Source organism: Pocillopora verrucosa, chromosome 4 (assembly GCF_036669915.1).
Source record: "Pocillopora verrucosa isolate sample1 chromosome 4, ASM3666991v2, whole genome shotgun sequence".
Lineage (NCBI taxonomy): Eukaryota > Metazoa > Cnidaria > Anthozoa > Scleractinia > Pocilloporidae > Pocillopora > Pocillopora verrucosa.
In genome coordinates this window covers 6176246-6199619 of record NC_089315.1, presented here as the reverse complement: position 1 = coordinate 6199619, position 23374 = coordinate 6176246, and the positions used below count along the sequence as shown (strand labels likewise).

At 36.6% G+C, this 23374-nt stretch overlaps 1 protein-coding gene across 1 annotated transcript; it reads left to right on the top strand.

Annotated features, from left to right (window-relative positions):
* Window positions 1-14182: 14182 nt before the first annotated feature.
* Window positions 14183-19179, top strand: LOC131772410 (G-protein coupled receptor GRL101-like). The gene is made up of 11 exons (XM_066165254.1): window positions 14183-14235; window positions 14398-15394; window positions 15657-15738; window positions 16356-16418; window positions 16553-16633; window positions 16870-16950; window positions 17468-17512; window positions 17918-17968; window positions 18367-18423; window positions 18546-18608; window positions 19148-19179. The coding sequence occupies exons 1-11, from the start codon at window positions 14183-14185 to the stop codon at window positions 19177-19179; spliced, it is 1605 nt and encodes a 534-aa protein (XP_066021351.1).
* Window positions 19180-23374: the final 4195 nt, after the last annotated feature.

Here is a 23374-nt window from a genome sequence, read left to right as displayed (position 1 = left end):
TTTATAGAAGTAAGAGATGGGCAGCCAGTCGGATTTCATGAGACATGTGTCATCTGCCATCGTTGAGTCGAGGTTATTCACAATACGAGCTGCTCTTGCATGAATATGGTTTAGAGAGTTCAGTGCGGAAGGAGAACAATTTCCCCATACCGAAATTCCATACGTTACACTGGGGATAATTGTTTTAAAGTATATTTCCTCGAGAACCTTCTTCGGAAGGATTCTCATTCTCTTCAACGCTCCAACCTTCTGCATAAAAGATTTCTTCACTGAGTCAATGTGCACAGACCATGTCAGCTTATTGTCAATTTTAACTCCAAGACAAGTGGTGTAATTAACCAGGTCGATATGGCCAGTGTTAAAGTGGAGGGGAGGTATAGGCCCAACAAAAGAGGTTTTACTTAGTATCATTGCTTCAGTTTTAATTGGGTGGATGGTTAGCTGATTCTTAATGCTCCACAGGAGAACTTGCTCCAATGATTTATTTAGTGACAACATAACCTGGTCAACATTTGGTCCAATACAGTAAACTGTAGTGTCATCTGCATACATGTATAGATCTCCCGAGTCGATGTGGTCAGGGAGATCATTAACATATATGGTGTAGAGCCGGGGGCCAAGAAGCGAGCCTTGAGGGACTCCATATCGCACATAGTCAGTGACCGACCTGCAATTATTAACTTCAGCAAATTGACATCTATCAGTAAGATAGCTCATTAGCCATTCATGAAGAGATCCTGATATTCCAATGGCGTGTAGTTTATGCGATAAAATATAATGGGGGACAGTGTCAAAAGCTTTCTGGAAGTCAATAAAGACTGCTCCAACTGTCAGACCATTGTCAATTGCTGTCTTCCATCCTTCAGTCATAGAGGTAAGCATTCCTTCAGTCGATAGTCCCTTGCTAAACCCCCACTGTTTACAGCTTTTTATGCCACAGCTGTTCAGATGGGTATCAATTATGTTGCAGATCTGGCTTTCGAGCAGCTTGCTGGGGATACTTAAAAGTGATATTGGCCTATAATTTGAAGCATCTGCTGGGTTTCCTTTTTTAAAGATTGCATTAACTTTTGCAATCTTCCATGTGTTAGGGAAGCTGGACTGAGCCATGCTGCTCTTGAAAACAGTTACAATGCCCTCTAGGGCGGATGTTCCTGCAATAGCTAAGCTACGAGAAGAGATGCCATCAGGACCAGATGCTTTGTTAATTTTAATTGTCTTGATATCAGTTTTGAGTTTGTTGATGTTGACCTCCAAGACCTGCACAGTGGGGGTAACTCTGTACATGAATTGATGGGGTTCATCAGCTTCGGGGAATTTTTCAGCTAGTTCCTTGCCAATATTTATGAAGTAAGAGTTAATCAGTTCAGCTTTCTCGTAGTCATTTGTGATTTCCTTATTTTCAGCATCTCTGAGGGGGCCAATATGTTTATTCTTAGGTTTTCCAGTGGCCTCGTTCACAGTTTTCCAGAAAGATTTTGAGTCCTTGGTCTCTGTAAATTTCTTTTTCCAATATTGAGCTTCAGCACGTCGTAGCATCTTAGATACTTTGTTCCTAGAGGATTTGTAATCAACCCAGAGTTTATTAGTAGCGGGTGTGCCATCACAGGCTTTCAGAAGTTTATATCTCTTATTCATCTCTTTCCGGATCTCACTGTTCATCCAAGGTAGTGAATTTTTTCTAACCTTGGCTTTACGTAAGGGAATGTGACTGCTTGCAATAACATTATACATGCAATTCCAAGCCCAAGTGATGTCATCCAAGTCCTCAAAGGTGGAACAGACCCACCAGGGAGCACTTTCCAGGTCATGTTTGAAGTCTTTCGGGTTTTCCAACACGTTCTTGAAGTTGTGGACATATTTAATAAAAGGCTTTGGATTCCTGATCTTCAGCTTGTAGATAACGTAGATGAATTTGTGATCAGCTATGCAATACTCAATCACATCAGACTTTGAGACCTTTGAGGTATTGATAGTCAAAATCAGATCGATCAAAGTGTTAGAATGTGCTGAGGTTCTTGTGGGTGCTTTTATGATGTTACAAAAGTTATAAGATTGTAAGATGCGTTTGAATTTCGCACCATTTCCATTAGTAGCAAGCTGATCTGAATTGAAGTCACCAGCGATCACAACATTCCTGCGAGACATCCAAATTGTACTCAATACTTGGTTGAATTCATCAAAGAAAGATGTAACGTCAGGAGGTCTATATACACAACCCACAAGTAATCTTTGCGAGTGAGCTTTCAATTCAATCCAGAGAGCTTCAATGCCGTCGTTGTCATATTTGGATATACGTACACAATCTAGGCTAATGTTAAAGTAAATAGCGACTCCGCCTCCTACTTTGTGTGACCTATCTCTTCTCAGAATTCGGTATCCATCGATGTTTACTTCGTTATCGCTTATATCTTGTGTCAGATGCGTTTCAGAAATGGTTAGGATATCCAGGTTGGTATGCTGTAAAAGTATTTTCACTTCGGGGAGGTTCTTACGGAGGCCTCGCACGTTCGAGTGACCGATGGATACTCCTTGCTTTCCATTGTCTCTCACCACGTGAAGTGCATCAAACAGAGGGGAAGCAGGCCCCGGGTTAGGACATATGTCGCCACATAGTTGTAAATATTCAAAGTTGAAGCTTGCATCGGAGTTGCTGTAGTAGTTGACTCTCGAATTCCTGAATCTGACTCGAGCTTTCCACACGAATCCAATATGGCGGATATTGAGTCGAAACAAAATGGATGATATCGGTTTCAAAAACCAATGATTATCCCAGCTTTGCTTGTTTACTTTGACGAGGCGCATATCTAATCCGATGTGTGCATCTTTGCCACTTGAACATGCCAATATGTACAGAGAAAAGCCAAAAAGAAACCAAAGTATAGGCGAACTAAAAATTTTGCTTCTTCCCGCCATGATGACCGCTGACCTCCAATCGTTGTCACGATGGCGTAACGTTGTATTTCTCCGTGAAGTTTCCATCGATCGCCCCAGAGAAGACGAGAAATGGACATTTTTCGATATATGTCAACACATTTCCGCTTTCTGAAGTAAAAATAACCAAAAAAATGAAAGAAGAAAACTTCGATTGAACGCTCGTAAACACTGAGAATCTGAGAGCAGAAATCGCAACTTGTCAGCGGCAGTACAACATGTAAAACTCATTCGCCACAATAGCAATTTGTACGATTCGCGCGAAAATTATCACAAGGTGGAGATTTTGAACTACTCATTATGCCTGGAACGGAACAGGGATTTCATCACAATCAATTTCCAAAAATTTACCTTTTTTCAGGGAGTCTTTCACATGCTCGAACATTACATGGGCTTTGAGCCTTGAGATATATTTCCCTTGACAATAAAATGCCATAGAAAGTGCTTACAAAATTACAAAGGAACTATTTTTGGTGTCGCTTGGACCGAGAAATACAGATCTCAAATAATTAATGCTGTTACTGATGAACCAAAGAGCACAACCTTCTCAGTTATTAGCTTGATAATCTCTACAGACTAACTTTATTGGACCGAACGATCTCCTTTTTCTTCCTGGTGAGCCGGCCACCTCAGGGGAAAATTAAAGAGACCTTTGACTTCTACTCGTGTAAATCACCGGGAGATTACGCTATATTCATCTTTATTTAATCTTGTAAGATATCTCCTGGAGAAAAGTATGGAAAATAATGGTGATGAAATCGCTGTTCTTTTTCCTGAAGGACATGAAGCAATCCAGATTACATATTAACCATGGGGAATTTTTTTCAATTCACAAATTGTGATTTACGTGTGGATAATAAATCGTTTGAAAGGTGGAATTATGACATTATGATTTCATTAAATCTTTAATTTCGAACTTTCTTATGATTTTTTTTCTTTATCAAGACATGGAAGGAAACATTGATTGACTCGATTGCACTGCGGCGGTGATAAGTCTCTCCTCATCATATCTTATGCAAATTTTATAACAGTTTTCTGACAGTTTTCAGATGATTCGAAATATCTTAGTTCCTGTCACAAAGAAATGATAACTGCCAGAATCTTCTCTTTGTGAGGAGATGCCTATGTCGTTCAAATTGCTATTGTTGCAACTGGGTTTTATATGTGGTACTGCCACTGACAAGTTACGATTTATACTCTCAGATTCTCAGTGTTTACGAGCGTTTAATCGAAGTTTTCCTCTTTTTATTTGGTTGTTTTTACTTCGGAAAGCGAAGAAATCTACAAAATATCCATTTCTCGTCTTCTTTGGAGCGACCGATGGAAACTTCACGGAGAAATACAACGTCACGCCATCGTGATAATATACATGTTTATGACAAATGACTGGTGTGAGGATGGTTTCGTGTAGATCAGCCGACTTCAACATATTTCAAATGACATACAAGCATAACAGTGTATCTTCAGAGGATTTCGGATTACTCAAATTCCCATGAAAGAAGGTGCAGCACTCGGAATCTAGATGACATGCACACGATTTGAAATATATGTTTGTAGTTACGTCGAGCAGTCCTCCATGAATGTTGATCAATTGTTTTTAAAAGATGACAACCAGAGGCAAGATTTCTCTTCGTGATATTGCTCATAAGATAACATTCTTTCAAAGCCTCGCTTGTTTCATTTGTCTGAAACATTTGTTGTTGAGAACATTAGATGTAAACATCGCCAAATTAAGCAATCTCTGATTTTGAGCTTTTTTCGCGAACTGCCCCTATAAAAAGTAGAGGCAGGCCCGCAGAGATTTTTACCTATTTATAAACTAGAATATTATAACCAGCTAGGTGGGTAGTTTCAGCTCCAGAATCGCTGTACTTTTGGAGAAATTCAGATAAACGTTTTCCCTGCTTTACCCGACAACAAAAATGACCGAAACTGTACCGAGATGAATAGTCTATAGGTGTGTTCACATTCACTCCCAGGGAAAATTTAATAAATCAATGTGAAGATGAATAATGTCACTATGTATGGTAGAAGTGCTAATTTGTAATGTTGTATTTACCTTGAGATAGAGAAATAAACATTTCACTCTTTTTTTGCAATGCTTCTGTATGAAAATGAGGCCCCAGGCCTCGAACAAGTAGTCGTTGTTACCATTGCAACAAGAGTGCTGCAACCTTTAAAAAGTGCATTTTTGTGCATCCCTCCTGAGTGCCTAACTGCATGTAAAATTTGAAGGGGGGTTGAAAATTTTCATTTCCCAAGATGTTTGATTCTTAGAGACTTGTTGTTAATAGGATAAACATTCATTTCTGTATTCTTCTTTGAGTATGACAAATCCTTTATTCATATAGATGGTTTACTTGACAATCCCAAACTGACGGCATAAAAAAGGGCAATATTAAAAAAGTTCCTAGTTACACTTCTAATTATTGTTCTCTTTTAATCTTTAGAGACTTGTCTAATAACCCGTTGAAGAATTTGCCATCTGACATTTTCGCTACAAATACAAAATTGGCTTGGCTGTAAGTAGATTTTCCTCTATTGGGGACATCAAAAGATATTTGTCTTCATAGTTTAAAACTCACTCACTCACTATAACGTGACCTGTTTAGGTTCCATTTTTAGCTTGAAAGAAAAAAAGTTCTCTCTGATATTATGATTATACGCTGAGACGGCCAAGACGTACCTAATTTGCATAATTTCTATTGGGCTTTCAGTACAAGACAACGAAAAATTATCTTGGATTCATTTTTTCATAAGTTATTTTTCATCCCATGGAATAGCTATTCAACTATATTTCATCTCCAAATAAACTTTCTTTCGTTTGTAACCACCCGCGTAAAGCACATTATATTTTGTATTCCGTTTGTACGCTGAATTTTGCCATATTTCAGACGACCATAACAAAAGAACTCTTTTCAATGAGCAATTCTTCGTGTCTATCATGTAAAAATATTATTTTTGGCCCGTAAAAAGCGAGCACGCCAGACCAAAATAGACAGCGTGCATTTTCGCCTATGCTAAAACTCCCTGATGGCAAGCGCAACAACAACCTCAATAAACTTCACCCCAGCACCCTGGAGTTGTAAGATTGTATGCAAACACGTTTTATTTTTCGACAACGGCTAGGCGGGTTACCTCACCTACCTGGGGTCCCCCACCTCCATGTAAACAGGCTCTCAATTACAGTGAGAGTGGTGGAAATCTATAAAGGCAACCGAGCAAAACACCGAATGTATACACGAGGTTCATGCACAAGCGAGTATTTTCTTGCGACAACTACATGTTTCGAATAGATTATGTGTGCAAAGATTTTATTTAGCTCACGCTCACGTATTTACAACAACATTGTACAGCCAGTGGGATAGATTATAAATTAAAGAACAATATAAGCGACGGGCCAATTTCAGCTAAAAACACGTCGACAGAGCCGGTAGCTTTGTAAACAGCGCTTGGTTTATTTAGCACTCGAGAAAAATAAACTAAAAAACTTTACCTAAAACGGTGGTTTGTTCTCTTAACAATAAAGGTAGGGTAATTTTGAAGTTAAAATTGATATATTTAAATGAATCAAAACAGAAGTAGAGACCAAACACGTCGAGTTTTGTCCCAATAGTGTGTGATTAGTAATAGGAGTACAGAAAAGAAAATAGACGAACCCCGTGAAAATGCACGCTGTCCATTTTGGTTTGGCGTGCTCGCTTTTCACGGGCCAAAAGTAATATTTTTACATGATAAACAATAAGAATTTCTCGTTGAAAAGAGCCCTTTTATTTTATGTACATTTGTATATCCCCGATGTTATGGTCGTCTGAAATATGTCAAAATTCAGCGTACAAACGGAATACAAAACATAGTGTACTTTACGCGGGTGGTGGTTACAAACGAAAGAAAGTTTAGTTGGAGATGAAGTATAGTTAGATAGCTATTCCAAGGGATGAAAAATAAGTTATGAAAAAGTGAATCCAAGATAATTTTTCGTTGTCTTGTACGAACGTTGTGAAAATGCACTGAAAGCCCGATAGAAATTATGCAAATTAGGTACGTTTTGGCCGATTTCGAACTTTCCTTTTTTTTGCCAAAATAGAAACTCACTGGAACTTTTGGATATTTTTTTTGAAAACAGTTCACCAAAAGGGTCTTTTGGAGCCAATAAAAAAGAAGTTGAATTTTTGCTTCTGTCGCTAGATTCTTGAAAATTACTGACTACTTCTCTTAAAACACATGTGCATAGCTGCACCATTCTGATTTTGAAAGAAATTGTCTCACGGTAAAAAGAAAAAAAAATTCAATAATTACCAGTTTGAGTTATCTACGCAATCCTCAGGCTACATTTCAAAACTGAGTTTATTCTACTGGTCATCTGGTTTATTACTTTATAAGCATCCAAGCTCTGTACGATGCTGTACTGAATTTTTCGTTAAATCTATAGGCTCTTGTCTGAAATAAAATTGCACCACCTACCTCCAGGAATCTTCGACAAGAACACACAGCTAACCCAACTGTAAGTAACACTTTTTTTTTTATTCTGCGCGATCCGTGTCTCCTAGATTTTTATCTAATCTTTGTGAAAAGACAATCCAAGATCGAATCTGAGTGATGCAATCCAAGCATTAGTAAGATTAAAAAATTTGCAAATCTTGTATTCATAATATGAAGCTATATAAGAACAAAAGAAATTAAACTATAGTTAATACTACCACAGGCGGCCCAAGCTCCAGCTGTGAGACGATCATCTTACGCAATAACGGTCATGGCGGAATTATAAGAGTTTGTATAGGAATATTTACGAGCGCTCTAAGGAATAAAAAAATACGTCAGATTCTCAAAAAAAATACCTCACCTCGCTTCCACAGCGTATTGCTTGTTATCTGACCGCTTACTTTGATGAAAAGAGCCCATTTGAGCGAGTTGTTCATTTCGAGGTTTTCAACGTACATAAGAAAAGCCCAGCTGTGAGACGATCATCTTACGCAATAACGGTCATGGCGGAATTATAAGAGTTTGTATAGGAATATTTACAAGCGCTCTAAGGAATAAAAAAATACGTCAGATTCTCAAAAAAAATACCTCACCTCGCTTCCACAGCGTATTGCTTGTTATCTGACCGCTTACTTTGATGAAAAGAGCCCATTTGAGCGAGTTGTTCATTTCGAGGTCGAAATCGATCGAGAGGCTATTGTTTTATCCTAAAGTAAAAGAAATAAGTATCTACAAGGGCACTTGGCAAGAAACACATAGACGAAGTGCGAAATTTAGCGTAGCCGGCAACTAAGAATAAAGTGAATACTTACGTGGCTGAGCGACTTGTTCTATTGTGACTCACATTCTCGTGCGGACGAAGCGAAATAACTGTTGTCTTGTTAGCAGAATTAAAATAGGTATGTCCAGATAGAACTAAATTGAATACTGGTATAAATCCTTGCCAGGGTTTCCTCTGACTACGAAAATAATCACACATTTGTAAACATTTCCGAAGGCGAATTCGATTGGCCGATCGAAACAATAGCCTCTTAATCGATTTCGACCGGAGGGGACCCATGGTTCTAAAACAATTTATTGATAATAACTGACGGTGTGGTCCCCGCCGAGGCTCAGTTTGAAAAGGAGGTAGGGTTTCAACGGTCGTGTGTCAAGGTTGATGTGGTCGCGGGCTGTTAGAAACCTCTAAACTAGAAATTTTTGAAGCAAACTGCGGCTTAGCGTCGGTTGCACGGGGAAGATTGAGTTTGTAGTCAATTGAAATGAAACTACAGTATATGTGCTTGGATTCTGCGTTGGATTTGTGGCCGCCCGGTCATTTTGAGCTTGGATTTTTCGCTTCTCGGATCAGGCGTTCGGAAATGGAGTGTTCAGCCTTGGGCTTTTCTTATGTACGTTGAAAACCTCGAAATGAACAACTCGCTCAAATGGGCTCTTTTCATCCAAGTAAGCGGTCAGATAACAAGCAATACGCTGTGGAAGCGAGGTGAGGTATTTTTTTTGAGAATTTGACGTATTTTCTTATTCCTTAGAGCGCTCGTAAATATTCCTATACAAACTCTTATAATTCGGCCATGACCGTTAATACGTAAGATGATCATCTCACAGCTGGAGCTTGGGCCGCCTGTGATACTACTGATCAATTTTCACACCAGCGGACTGAAAATCTGATCTAAGAACAGCTGCACAACACTTCGAAAGGCCTCCAACTGCTTTTTGCTGTTGTCGTTGTTTTATTAGATTTATCAGATTATTCGTTTTGCTTCGCAAATTAAGAATTAATATCAAACATCATGAAGATCATACATCGACTGTTGCATTCTGGATACTTGTCCAGGACTGACCGTTTATGAGATTTCAATCTCTGTATAATAGGCATCACGAAATGCTTTCATTAAATAAGATCATTCCAATTTCCATCATGAAAAATTTCTATATTTATGTCAAATGTAATTATATGCTAATATTGTAAGATGAGTATTACATGTGAAGTTAGCACAAACCACTCTTCACTCGATGACAGCGATGCCAACTTTTGCTCACATTTCAAAACGTCTTTAACTGTCTTCGACAACAGCCCTGAAAGGTTTCAGTAATACCGCTACCTAAACAGATAAACTTCTAGAGGATCTTAAAAAATATTGATCAGTTTTATATGGTAAATAACGCAGACGCCTGAATAGCAACGACATGAAAGCATTGAATGGAAGTGCCTTCAAAAAACTTGACAATGCTGAAGGAACTGTAAGTTAATGTATCAATACTGTTGTGGAAGGAATTCCTTATCCCAAAAACAAAATTATGGATGATAAAATTTATTAATTACTTTGGCTGGATCAGGACATATCGTGACCTGCTGAATTATGTTGTGAAAATAAAACAGAGACAGATAAACAAACAGCACGAAAAAAAGTTTTGAAAATAGTTAATCAAACTGTGAAGTTGCCAAAAAGTCTCAATTCTGACTAAAGTCGCACGAGAAACTCAAGACTTTGTCTTCTGACGCAAAGGACTTTGCACGTATTAAAATTTCAGAGCTGAGAACCCCTTTTGATTTTATAGCACTGCATCGAGTTAAGGAACATTAGCCGTTTGGTTAAATTTTATTGTTTTATTGACGTGGCCGAATCGTATTTCTTTGTCTTGCATTGCATCCCATTGCGTTGTATTGTATAGTCAGAAGTAACATGTGGTTATTTTCTTTGTTGTGGATCAAATTATGCAGCTATCAAAGAAAAACTGTTTTCATAATGCAGCAGCATTCCCCTCTCCTACCGCCTTGTCTATACTCGTTTTTCCATTTTCTTGTTTTTTTCTCTTTCCTTCCCTTCCCCTCAGTGATCATAAGACAAGGAGGTAAATAACTGTTAAAGAAAACTAATTAGATTTTGAATACAGATCATCTTTTTTTTCAAATTTCAACACAGATGGTTGCAAGACAACAACTTCACTGAATTGCCTCCTGATTTATTCCAAGATTTAAAAAACATGAGCCTACTGTAAGTTAATTCAAGTTTTCCCCTTTTTTTAACTCAATAACTATGTAGAGTGTCCTAAGACTAATAAAATTTTTCCTCTCTTTTGTAAAATTACAGCGCGTGATTGCTTGTATGTTTTTACACAGATCCTGCTAGTATCGTAATTTTCTTTCCTTTAACTAATCAAAGCATATAACAAGAAAGTGATTTAAAATCGTCCCATCTGCACCGATAACACATAAATGGAAATTGAATCATCCTATATTATGTTTTGTTCCTGAATTTACAGTCTCAGTGACAACGATCATACATGAATTAAGGAAATTCATGCATGTTATGAATATAAGAGTTGTTTTCTTGGGACATCTATCTCTGTTTTGAACCATGTTGGAATATTTTTTTAGATCACGAGCTTAATGATCTCTTCATTGATACACGAGAGGAAGCCATTGTCTATGTTGGGGAAAAGATTTCAGTGAATACGCAAATTTCAAGTTATCAGCGGCCTATAATTGCTTTTCTTGCTATAGATATTGACCAAACTAAATGATTGAAGTGACTCTTGAATATTCTCTGTATTATAAGACAAACATTGCATGTACGTATATGACTACATGCTGCTCTTTGGTTGGTTCTGATGACTAGCAACTTTATGTACGATAAATAGAATGAGAGAGATGGTAAGTTTTGATCTCAGTAAAGAAAATAGAGAAAGATGTTTTTCGTCTTGTCACGAGCGTGTAACAAAGAAAAACTTCTGAGTCCCTATGAGGAATTGAAAATCAGACCTTCAGAGCTCTATACTGAGACTCTACGGTGGGTGAGGTCTATTACGAAGTCTATGACACTCGTCCTGCATACTGCTAAGACCAGGATTGTCGATAGCGTCACCGTAGATAATTTTTTCTTTATCTACATTAGTGACAAGACGAAAAACATCTTTCGCTATCTTTGTGTATTTTAACTTGGAAATTTCAGATCGCAGACTTAATGAAAATGCTTTTTTTTTGTCTCGTCATTCCAACCAGCCTTCTGTCAAATAACAAGTTGAAAAGTCTACCAGACGGACTTTTTAACAGCCTTTCCAAGCTGACACATCTGTGAGTGAAATAGCAATTTAACCAAGGAGATAATTGCGAAGAACCAAATGATCATTTTTAAAATATTGTTTACAAAAACATAGCCGTCACAGCTAAAAAATCATGACTTTTCCAGCTTGTATTTGTTAATCTGGTCAGTTGAATTAGAGGATGCTATTTTATGTGGTTTTTGTGCTTTGATTAGTAATGTTAAGGTACTAGGAGGTGTAAAAGTTCAAAAGCTTCTTTTTAAATAGGAACCTTAACAACTCCCAGATTTGTTTTTTTGCAGGATAAAGTACCTTCTTTCAAAATATGATAAGCTATTAACTAACGGCTGATGATGATAATAATAGCAATGATAATAATAGTAGTAATAATGATGATGATGATGATAGTTGTAGCGGAAAAGTAATTTTGCATTTGGATTTCATCTCTATGCCGCAGGTTTGTTTTGTTTTTTTACCTTTTTTTTGGCTTGTTTTTTTTACGGTTTTTGTGTTATTGAGGTTTCCCCCAAAAAAGTCGGGGAATGACATTCCCTTGATTTACCCGTTTTTTAATTTTGTATAAATGAAACATGTTTCATTTAATGTTTTCCCTTAAAAAATTAAACATTTTTTTATCGTAGCGTTCTTAGCAAGGATAATTTGCTAGGAACTTCTTGAGCTGGAATTTAAAACATTAACCTTTTTTCTGGGAATATGTCTGAGGGATTTAGAGGAAATAAACTGAAAAGGGAAAGCAAATGCACCAGTAAACAACATTTTCTGAGAGTTTGGTAGTTCCATCATAAGCTAAATCTTTGTAGCTGTGGTAATAATTGTTTTCAGGGATTTGTCAAACAATGAAATTGGAAATCTGCCACCGTATATTTTCAGGAACGTTACAGCGGTAGAATTTCTGTAAGTAAGATAAATATTGGCATAAAAAAAAATTATTAATTATTGTTATAGGATTTTCTTTAATATAAAAGCACTGGATGACTATAGAAGCTTCCTAGTTAATGACAACTTACTTTATAATTTACCTCTGGAAGGCCAATGTTTTGTTTTCCTTGTTATCCGAGTTGACAATATCTAAGAATTTGTTGTATTGCAGGATCAAACTACCCTGGCACTAATGTTGTAATTTGTAACAGGAAGCGAACCAATGATGATTTTTTTTCAACTTCAGCTTTAAACAACAGTCCTCGTTCGAGGCCCATGGGATTAAACTTGAGAGTTTTTGTGCTTAATCTTGAGATCATTATAGATATGTCTCATGTGTTCTTTGAAGATTAAGATATAAAGACTGGGAGCTATTTTACTGGAAAACATCGCCATTCCCTGCCTCAACTACAGAAGTTACCTTTAAAAAGCAGATCTAAAAATATCACTCCCACATGAGCTAATCTCAGTCTAAACTGCCCATGATGCTCTCTTCAGGAAAATGGACTACAACAAAATTGAGAAACTTCATGAAGATCAGTTCCAGGGCTTAGTGGAGCTGTTCGATTTGTAAGTACACTTAGACCTCAAAATCTTTCTCCATGATGATCTGAATCGCACACTGTACACAGTAATATTATTTTAATGTTAACTCCATTATAGCTTTAATAAAAATTGCCTTACCCAATCATGTTATGTTAATGTATTTTAAAATTTATTTCATTATCCATTCCACCTATTTAAGATATCTCTCAGAGAACAAAATCGAGGCTCTGCCTGACAAAATATTCAAGGGCGTCAAAAACCTCAAAGCGCTGTGAGTACAGATAATCACGCACAAAAGAATTCTACAATATTTGAAGTGATGGAATGAATATAATATAAGCGTTCAAAATCTGAGATTTTAGTCCAAAAATTTAACATGATGTAGGAGAGATATGGTAAAGTTACCTTGTTCAACGAAGCAACGTTGTTCAATTTCATGTTGCACTAAAAATGTGCCTTTTAATATAAACAAAGGTGGATATCATAGAAACAAAAAGAAAAATTAAGGAGATCTGTGTAGTTTTAACGAAAAGTCCAAGTAAATCTATTAGGACGAGGAATATGGCTACTGCAAGTCCCCGTTTAGGACCTAATTGTAAATGGTTACGTACTTCGTTTCAGCAATATCTTCGGCAATAGGATACAAAACGTTACCAGCACGACTTTCAACTATGCCCACGAATTGCGATTTTTGTAAGTTTACTGAGAATGACAGATGTTTATCTAGGCAACTAAACTTTGTTGCAGATATTGAAATCGGATAAATTGTGGGCGAGTATTCTTTTGATTTTGTTGTAAGCAAAGAAAAGACTCGTAAATGGTAGTTTTTGAAAATAACTTTGACACACCAGAGCAATATTTCTCTGGATGAGTCCGGAAAGAGACTTTTATACAGCGAACGAACTCAACCGAATGGGCTGCCACGTTCATAAAATCAGTAGCCATCAAAAGTTTCCAAGAAAGCATGATGAGACCTATCTTGGGCTTAATGTTCAGATTTGAAAAATCTTTGAGAAAATATCATGCTAGGGTCCGTAATAAAAATCCTCAGTTAGGGTTCTTTATTTTGTCCTTTTGGACAGTTTTTTTTTAACATTTACATTACCTTGATGAATCTTATTCTTGAAAATTCATTTTTTGGAGTGAATCATTTTGTTCGGTTAATTATGATATCAACCAACCTAATGTTCACATAATGATTATTTGAAATTACAGGTTCATGCATTACAACCTGATGGCTGAGCTCCCCAAAGGCTTTTTCAGGCACTTGACGCACATCATCAGAGTGTAAGACTCCAAAACGATCCTTTCCTTCACTCACACCTTCAAAAAATCATTTTTAACAATAGTCTATGTTATTAATCAAGTAATGATTACTAATGGTTTTCAAAGATGCAATAATGAAATGATATTTCTTCTTTTTCTTCTTCTTCTTTTTTTGAATTTTAGAACCTTGGACACCAACCTGATGTGCTGCCATCTCGATCTTTTCAGGCAGGATGCTGATTGCGAATATGTCTTCGATGATAACTTCGCAAGCTGCCACTCCATGTTCCGCCACCATGCTCCCAGGAGAACTCTTTGGATTGTCGGTCTTCTCTCGTTGCTAGGGTCTTTATTCGTAGTTGGGTGGCAGTATTTCTACCCTGATAACAATGTGGTCCAGTCTATCATGTTGGTGAATCTAGGTGTATCTGACGGCATCATGGGGATATACCTTATCATTATAGGTATAAAAGACCTGCAATGGTCAGGGGAATACTATCTGCATGACTATGAGTGGCGCACCGGGTGGTTTTGCCATTTCAATGGTGCCATGTCTGTCTTTTCAAGTGAAGTGTCAGTGATGATGATTTCTCTGATCGCATTGGACAGACTCAAGAACATCGTGTTTCCTTACACCTTTGCAAAAATTACCCCAAGGCAGACCCGTATAATGTGCCTAGTTATCTGGCTGGTGGGAGGCATTATGGCATTCCTTCCCTTGTCCGGAATGCACTATTTCAGTGAGAGGTATTACGGCAATAATGTAGTGTGCCTGCCCCTGCAGCTTTCCCCTGAATTACAAGAAGGCTGGGAATACTCCACTTCCATCTTTATCGTTTTGAATTTTTCCCTATTCATCTTCATCATGGCTGCTTATATTGCCATCTTGTGGAAATCATGGTCGTCAAGCAGACAGCTTGGTGCACATGGAACTGCTCGTGAAATACGAGCAAGAGCACAAAGTGCTCAGGCCAAAAGAGAAAGAGCACTTGCCAAAAGAGTCTTCTTCATTATTCTGACCGATTTCTTGTGTTGGATGCCAATCATTGCTATCGGCATCCGTTCCCACGTCGAGAAAACATTTGATCCACCTGGTGATCTGGCAGTGTGGATTGCAGTGTTCGCTCTGCCGATAAATTCAGCCATCAACCCATTGCTGTATACGCTTTCTACTCCACAGGTAACATGTTGCTCTTTTTTGTTACTTTGGAATAGCACCTACCGTTATGTTCAAATTTGGTTTCGTGTCAGAGCGAGCAGGCTGGCAACTCAATTTTGTAATTGTAACGATTGACATACAAAACAAGCATGAAAAAGTAAATGATCGGACAGATTTTTTTAGCTTCTCCGCCGTTGACTTTAGCCATAGAGACCAACGTGACTTCTAAATACGTTACTTGAAAGTCTTAACGTAAACTATTCAATATATTTTGAATGTCTAGGTTCAGCCTGTGTTGAAAGAAAAACTGAGGAAGTTGTGGTCCAATATTCGATCTATTTTCAGCAGAGGACAAAATCAAGAAGGTACAGTTTTAAGTTCCATTGAAAAATACCACGATAACAATAATTATATTTCAAACCTTGAAATGAAGAAACTTTAACTTTTATCAAATTGAGTATGAGCAACCCAGTCTTCTTTAAGTGACTTATGTGATTTTTGCTCCAAGGCTTTCCAGGGGGAATAGGATAGAACTGGCATGAAATCGTAGAAAACACATGTATTTTTTTTTTCGAAAAAGAAACTGAGCAAATTATTGAAACCACAAATGTACAACTTACAATATGTAAAGTTGTAGCATACGTAAAAGAGAAAGCAAGAGTGATCCTAAATAGAGAGGGCATCAATGTATTAAATCATCAATTTTGATGGTGGAAATCATGCTTTCAGTTCGATTTTTGAAGGTTAGTATCTCTAAAACTAAACTATTAGGGAACATTGAGACAAATGATGCCATTTGCGATAGGTTTTTAAAATAGCATGCCAGTCAAAACTCATTCTGCAAACAATTCTCAAAGTATGAATTGCTATACTTCTGTCTTAAATCATAAGGTTAAGATTCTGAATTGTAGAATGCTTTTTTTTATATAAACCTGACAATGGCTATTAAGTTTTAAACTGGTGTTACTTTTTCATATGAAAGAAGCAGATAATGATCAGCAGGGACAGATTGTAAATGGAGATGAACATGCTAACGTCGAAGAGGGTAAAAATAGAGTGCTTCTTAGTGTAGTCACATACGAAATATCTTCTTCACGCCTTTGTAGGGTTCTCTGTATGATACTTTTCTTTCCTTTCTCTTTTCTATACTTGATTCCTTTTTCATTTCCTTTCCCGTAGGAGAGCAAATTGAAATGCAGGTACTGGAACACAACGAAATCCCAGAAGTGGAAGCCCCTGAATTGCCTGCACCGCAACCAGGTCAGTTAAGAAATATAAGAGTTTTGATGCTAACGATAAAGCTTTAATTGACTCTGCAATCCAAAACTCTTGGCAGGTATGTATAGTTTAATCAATTAACCTAACAAATATTAGTTCTCTCAAATTGAAATACCTATAGAAACCATAGCATTCCTTTTCTGCTCTGATAATTTCTATAGGTGCATTTTAAGAAAGGATAGATACTTAATTCCTGTTTTTTATTTTCTTTCCCGTAGGAGAGCAAATTGAAATGCAGGTATTGGAATACAACGAAACCCCAGAAGTGGAAGCCCCTGAATTGCCTGTACCGCAACCAGGTCAGTTAAGAAATATAAGAGTTTTGATGCTAACGATAAAGCTGTAATTGACTTTGCAATCCAACTCTCTTGGCAGGTATGTATAGTTTAATCAATTAACCTAGCAAATATTAGTCCTCTCAAATTGAAATACCTATAGAAACCATAGCATTCCTTTTCTGCTCTGATAATTTCTGTAGGTGCATTTTGAGAAAGGATAGATCAAGGAATGGTTTCCCATATGACAATAATGTGACGAAATTGGGTTATATTACTTTTGGTTGATAAGTTACCTCCAGACATTCTGCTGTTAAATTGCCATATGCACTTTTTAAGACCTCCACTCATGAGATCCCCATTCCTTTACATTGGTAACCTGTACAGTGTATTATGGACGGAAGATACCATCGTCTCTCATATGACACGGTTGTAGTTAATGAATGATACATATATATTGACAATGATCTTTCATTGTTTCCAGTTTTCACTTATATTGTATGAAGAATAAGTTAATGATAATTCTCTGCTCTGTTGACAGCAATTGAACAAGCCTGTGGAGGGGATGCGAATCCATCTTCCTCAGGTAAAAATTTATTTATGAAAGAAATATATAAAGAAGGCGTAGACAACCGCTTGATTTAAGAGAAGTACTAGTACTGCAAAAGTCACAGTTGCCCAATGTGACTTCAACTGCAAATTGCTTTTTACAAACGGTCATAGGAATCGCCAAAATGAAAAAAGGTAATGCGTCTTAACAACTATATTTGGCAGAGATATTATTTCAGCAACTATTTTCATGCGCCCAAATTAACTTTCAGATTTAAATGTGAGCTTTGTAACTCGGTGTTATTTCATAAATCAATAAATAATTGAATACATCTGAAATTCTGACGTACCTAAAATAAAATTTGTAGAGATATTTATTGCAGAATAACGCATGAACCATAAGTATCATGAAACATTTTACTCTACTTGTTCCTTAAAACAGATTATCAGGAGGATTTTGACATCAGACCAGCCACTACAAAGATTGTGGAAGGTAAACACCTTTTCAATTTTCATTTCATTTTTTTTCGGAAATTTCATAACTCTAAAAAAAAACAGCGAATTGTGGCTGGTGCTATCAAGCTGGCGCACTTGGTATACTTGATTGCTTGGCTTTGTATGTCACACCAATAAGACTGGGGTTATCATGTTAACGCTTAATCACCAATCAAATCACGATTCTAAGTCGGTCACATGAAAAAATTTACGAGAGCAGCTTGTCGGTCTCTATTTCCGGTAAGGTACAAAACCCTTTCTCAGTTACTAAACCTAATGGGTAGATGAATTGAAAAAACTCTTATTGGAAAGTTTGTTGTCGTCAAAGACTTAAGACTTAGTTGCGTTGTAAATGTAACTAACGTAACTTTTAATAATAAATCTGATTTCACACAGCTAATAAATCTGAGGAACAGGTGGAGGTTGAAGAGATTTTGGTGCCCAGTAACAAAGGTAAAGGAGATAATGGGTTTTGATTGGTCACTAACCATTAATAATTTTAACTTCTAAGTACAAACACAAAATTTAATGACTGTATACTAACTTTTTCTTATCAAATAAATCATTTTCTAAAGGAGCTAAAAAAGGTGAAGAAGAAGAGAAGGCGCCTGAGCCTGACATGGATGTCGCAGAGGAAGGTAACATTTTTTTATAAATCAGAAGAGATAAATTCAAATTGGTCCACACATGCTTTATAAGGTGATGCATAATCAGTCTACTCAATTGGCTGAAGATCACTTGAAGTGCTTAGTCGAAAGGTCGTGGTTCATATCGGGAGGTGACTTCATTGAGAAAAAACAAAAAAACCACACCACTTGGGCATTATTATACCTCCTCGTAACGAAGAGCCATAACTTTTTATACAATGCTAAAATCAAACATTTATGAATATATGAAGCCGTTTTACTAGTTTGTTTGTTTGGGTTTTTTATGGATACAGAAATAATTTTCCCAGATACAGAAAACATAGCCGCCTCTTACCCCAGCTCATTGAAAGGGCGTGGTTACTTTGATGTTGTGTACCTCAGTTTTCAAAACACCTCAACACAGACATGCAATAATTTAATGAGCTTTGATAAGTGGCAGCACTCTTTTCTGTGTTTGTGAAAATTATTATTGTATCGCTTAAAAGAAAATGAGCGCATTGTATTTCAATCTCTTTTCGTATTCCATCCAGGGGAAGAAGAGGTGTTTGATACCAGACTTTAGTTCTTTGTTTTCGAACCAAGGTAAATGCTTATTACGTCTGCTTTAATACTGAATACCGCTGACTAAAGGGTTGTGGAAAACAAATCCCTCAAAAGAAAATGGTTTTTTTTTGTTACATGCATCTTTCTAATCTTATAGAATACGTGTAATATTTGAGATGTAGGGTGAACTCTATGCTAAATTTTTTAAATCCTTGGCTAATTCAAACCAATTTCAAATTTGATGTTTAACCGCAACTGTAATGATTGAAGTTATTGGAGATGAAGAAGGAAGTCTGATTTTTTTATTGCTATAATATGCTGTTTGGTTTTTTTTAAAAGTTACTTGCGAATTTTTTTCAGCTACCCCCTTCATTGTTGGCAGAAAGGGTACCAAAACATTTTCAAATTGATCAATTTTATTCTCTACTTTTGTTGATGTATGATTTGAAAAATTATAATAAACAAAAACTTCTGGGTGGCGAGTATACCGCACTGATGAGTGCTCTCTCTGTATATGCTTGTATATTCATATCTGCCTTCTGTCCTTAAAGCACTGACCAGCTTACTGATTGACAGTCTGGTCACTTGACTTTCTGACCAACTGGCCAGTAAGCCGTCAAATTGAATTGACTACCTGAGCTATGACTACAGGCTGACTGACAGATGGGCTGATTATCTGCCTGACTGTTTTCCGGACTCTCCACCTGGCCAGTGGGCATGGTTATTACTAACTAGATTATATTATGGCTGCAATACACTTCAATGCAGACATGTAAACATTTAATGCTAGACTGACCGATTGTCGGGTCAGTATATCAAACAAACAACTAATCGATAATTAACTTTTGCATTCATTGATTAGCATGCTTTTTTCTTTTGCGTCTGACAGTCTACAAGAGCCAAAAACATTGCCATTAGTATGGAGACCGCGAGTGCTAGAGAAAAACTAGAAAAAAGTTCAAAGAAAAGGGAAAAAATAATTCTAGTAATCAATACGTATGGTCGTATGGTAACATCTTAGTAAAAAAAATCTGCTTTTCAATCCCTTTTTTTTAGATGTAATTTTAACAATAATTAGTAATTAAGTATAGTTATGGTAATTATGGTATATTATGGTAATTAAGTATAGTTGGAGTGGAACATATTGTGCTCTATCTGAGTAGGCGTGTAGTGGTAGTTCATCTTTCTTTTGTTTGTTTTTTTCCCGTTTTTGGTTTGTTTGTTTGTTTGTTTGTTTTTGTAACATGTACATCTACCTGACACTTTAAGTCTGTTAGTTTTAGCGTATTTCTAAAGACCATGATTGCTACACCGCAGTTAAGTCGGATGGCTCAAAACGGAGTACAACAATATCAGGGGTGTAGCCAGCCTAGAGTCCTGTACCATTAAATTTTATCATATCACTCTTGCAAATTTTGAAACAAAAATTGAACTTTCTCAGGGTATAAGCCCACGACAAGTCGATAATCTGGCTATAGACCTGATGTGATAAGATATTCTATTCTGCATGCTGATCTTTCCATCATTAAATAAAATATAGCTGAGTAACTGTTTTGATTAGGAATGTCTCACTGGTTTTAAAAGTAATGTTTAAGCTTATTTCCATGGAAAATGTTAAGTTTATTCGGAGTTTACTTATAGTTTTAGAGGGGATTTGATGTCCCAGAAGAACTTTCTTGTAGAGTTCCTAATATAGAAAAGAGCATAGAAGGTTAATAATGTGATAAAAATAGAAAACTAACGAGCTTTAAAAAGAATTATCAGATATTAATCTGCACAATAACTATTTCATAATTCATTTCTAGGTTTTGTTTAAACGCGAAAAATCATCTAAAATTTGACAAGAAAAACTTAGACAAATGCACGGGTTGAGGACGTTCACTTACTAGATATTTGATGGTACGCTGGTAATCTAAATAGTTCATTTCTTAACATTCTAGAACTCATCCGCGAGCATTAAAGTCATAAGGAGTTAAAGTGACGTTAATTTTGGGTTGTTTATTAAATTAAAGGACTTAGACTTGCGGTTAAGATTTCCACAGTTAGTAGACATTAGGCGGTACAGTAACAATCTGAATAGTTCGAACATTACTACAACTCGTCCGGCGAGTATTCAGAGTACGTGTCGAGTTGTTTAATTTCGTTAGTATCTCTAGCTAAAAAAAAAAAAAGGTAAAAATGTCACACAAAAAAAGAGAAATAATTACTGGATGAGACGTCATGCATTAGAGATTTAACAATATATTGAATGACCTAACTAGCTCATTTCTAGAATTTTTATAACTCGTATGAGAGCATAATGATAGCTAAAAGGTAGAGTGACGTCTATTTTCGTTATGTTACTACGTTCTTTATGAACGCAAATTCCTTAAAAAAGAAATTAGAAAGATGTTGTGGTAACGATTAACAAGTCATATATAGGATATTAATTGGTACAACAACAATCTGATAGTTCACTTCCACAACAAGCTTGCGAGTACTTTGCATGCAAACTACGTTTAGAATTGTTAGAGGAAATAAACAAGGTCAGAGTTCGTTTGTTAGAGGTTTTTATAGAATGAAAATAATTTAAATAGGTCCTGTCTTAGAGTTTTTATAACTCGTTTGCGAGAATAATACTCATTAGTGACCTCTGTCATGGCTGAAGCCTGCCTCTTTACATAATTTACATTATTATTAACATTAACCTGAAAATCGACAAAAAAAGAAAAAAGGTCTTAGAATACCACTAACTTAGATATTTAGTAGTGTTTTTAAATCTAATTTTGTAGCCCATTTCTAGATTTTTTTAACTCACAACGAGAATTCTAGTTCATTGTGGTATGTGGTATTTTTTTTGACTTTGTTCAAACGTGATCATTAACATGGCTTCTACAGTAAGAATAACTTGAATGTGTGAGTGGCTTTTTGAGGGAAGTAACACCGAGTTACGAAGAAGGGTTCCAAATCTACTGTAAAACGTTAACGAAGACTTCAGTAAAACATCTTTATGACCTTACACATGAGTCCGTTCTCAGTTTACCCTGTCAAGGTTTCTAAGTCACGCTTCGGGTTCATCCACAGTGTGGATTATGTGCCACAATGACCTGTGACAAGTAAACTGATACAAAATTGCTTTCTGTATCTCTCATAAGGTTGAACTTTTCGTTTTAATGAATTATTCAGTCTGAATTTTTCCCAGAAACTGAGCTTTTTTCTTAAGCATGAAATCTTTAATAAACTGTGATTCGTCTAGAAATCTCGCACCACCCTTTTTTTCCTACATACGACTATGGAATACCAGGTTACGAGTTTGGTTCGTTAGCACGTAGCGTCTACTACAACGCCTTTGCGCATTTACGGGCGGAACGGGGAAAGACAGAATGTGGCCGAGACTAGTTCAGAATCATTATATACCACTTAGATAAACAAATCATGGCCGGTGTTAGAAATTGACTCCAATAGCACGAATGGTAATGTACACTGAAGAGGTTCGAATGGTGAGGACTGAGCCGCTCTCCTTGTTTCAACCAGCATGCATTTCGTGCTGGTAGAGTTTCACAATTGGTTCAATTTAACGCACTATAAAGATGGAATTTTAGTCTGCACTGTTTACAATACAGCGTATACCCAAAGCGATACAAATGACAGTAATTTCCTTTACAATTTCGAATTACATTTTCTCGGCTAAAGCAGTACTTAACAAGATGAAACTTTATAAGATTACCAAGTTAAGTAAAAATCAGAGCTGGAAAAATATCCAGTATGGTTTCTAATTAAGCTGCCATAAGCCCGAGGTAAGTGTTTAATCGTCATAAAAAATAGTTCTTGTTGCGCTGGGGCTTGCAGGAGGGCGAGACGAACTTGTGGGTCTTCTTTTGTTTTTTACTTTAACCTTCCTCTTCGATAGCATCAGCGTCTAAAGAAAAAAATTAGTGAACTTACGATGAAATTTCGAGAAGTGTTCGATGGCCGTTTGGGTTATTGCAAAATATTCTTAATTCTGAACCAAAGTCGTCCGGTTAGAAACGTTTTATTAAATTCTTGAATGTAAATGTTGACAAAAAAAATAATAATAAAAAAGTTTCTCAGGTAAAAAGATAAAACTAAATTGATTTTTCGAAATGTTCTAGGTGCATTTTTAACACTGAGATATGCGCACAAGCCTTTCATTTTCCCCAAACGGTAAACTTTTACAGCGTCGCTACACAGTAAATACCTGTGTTAGTATGGGC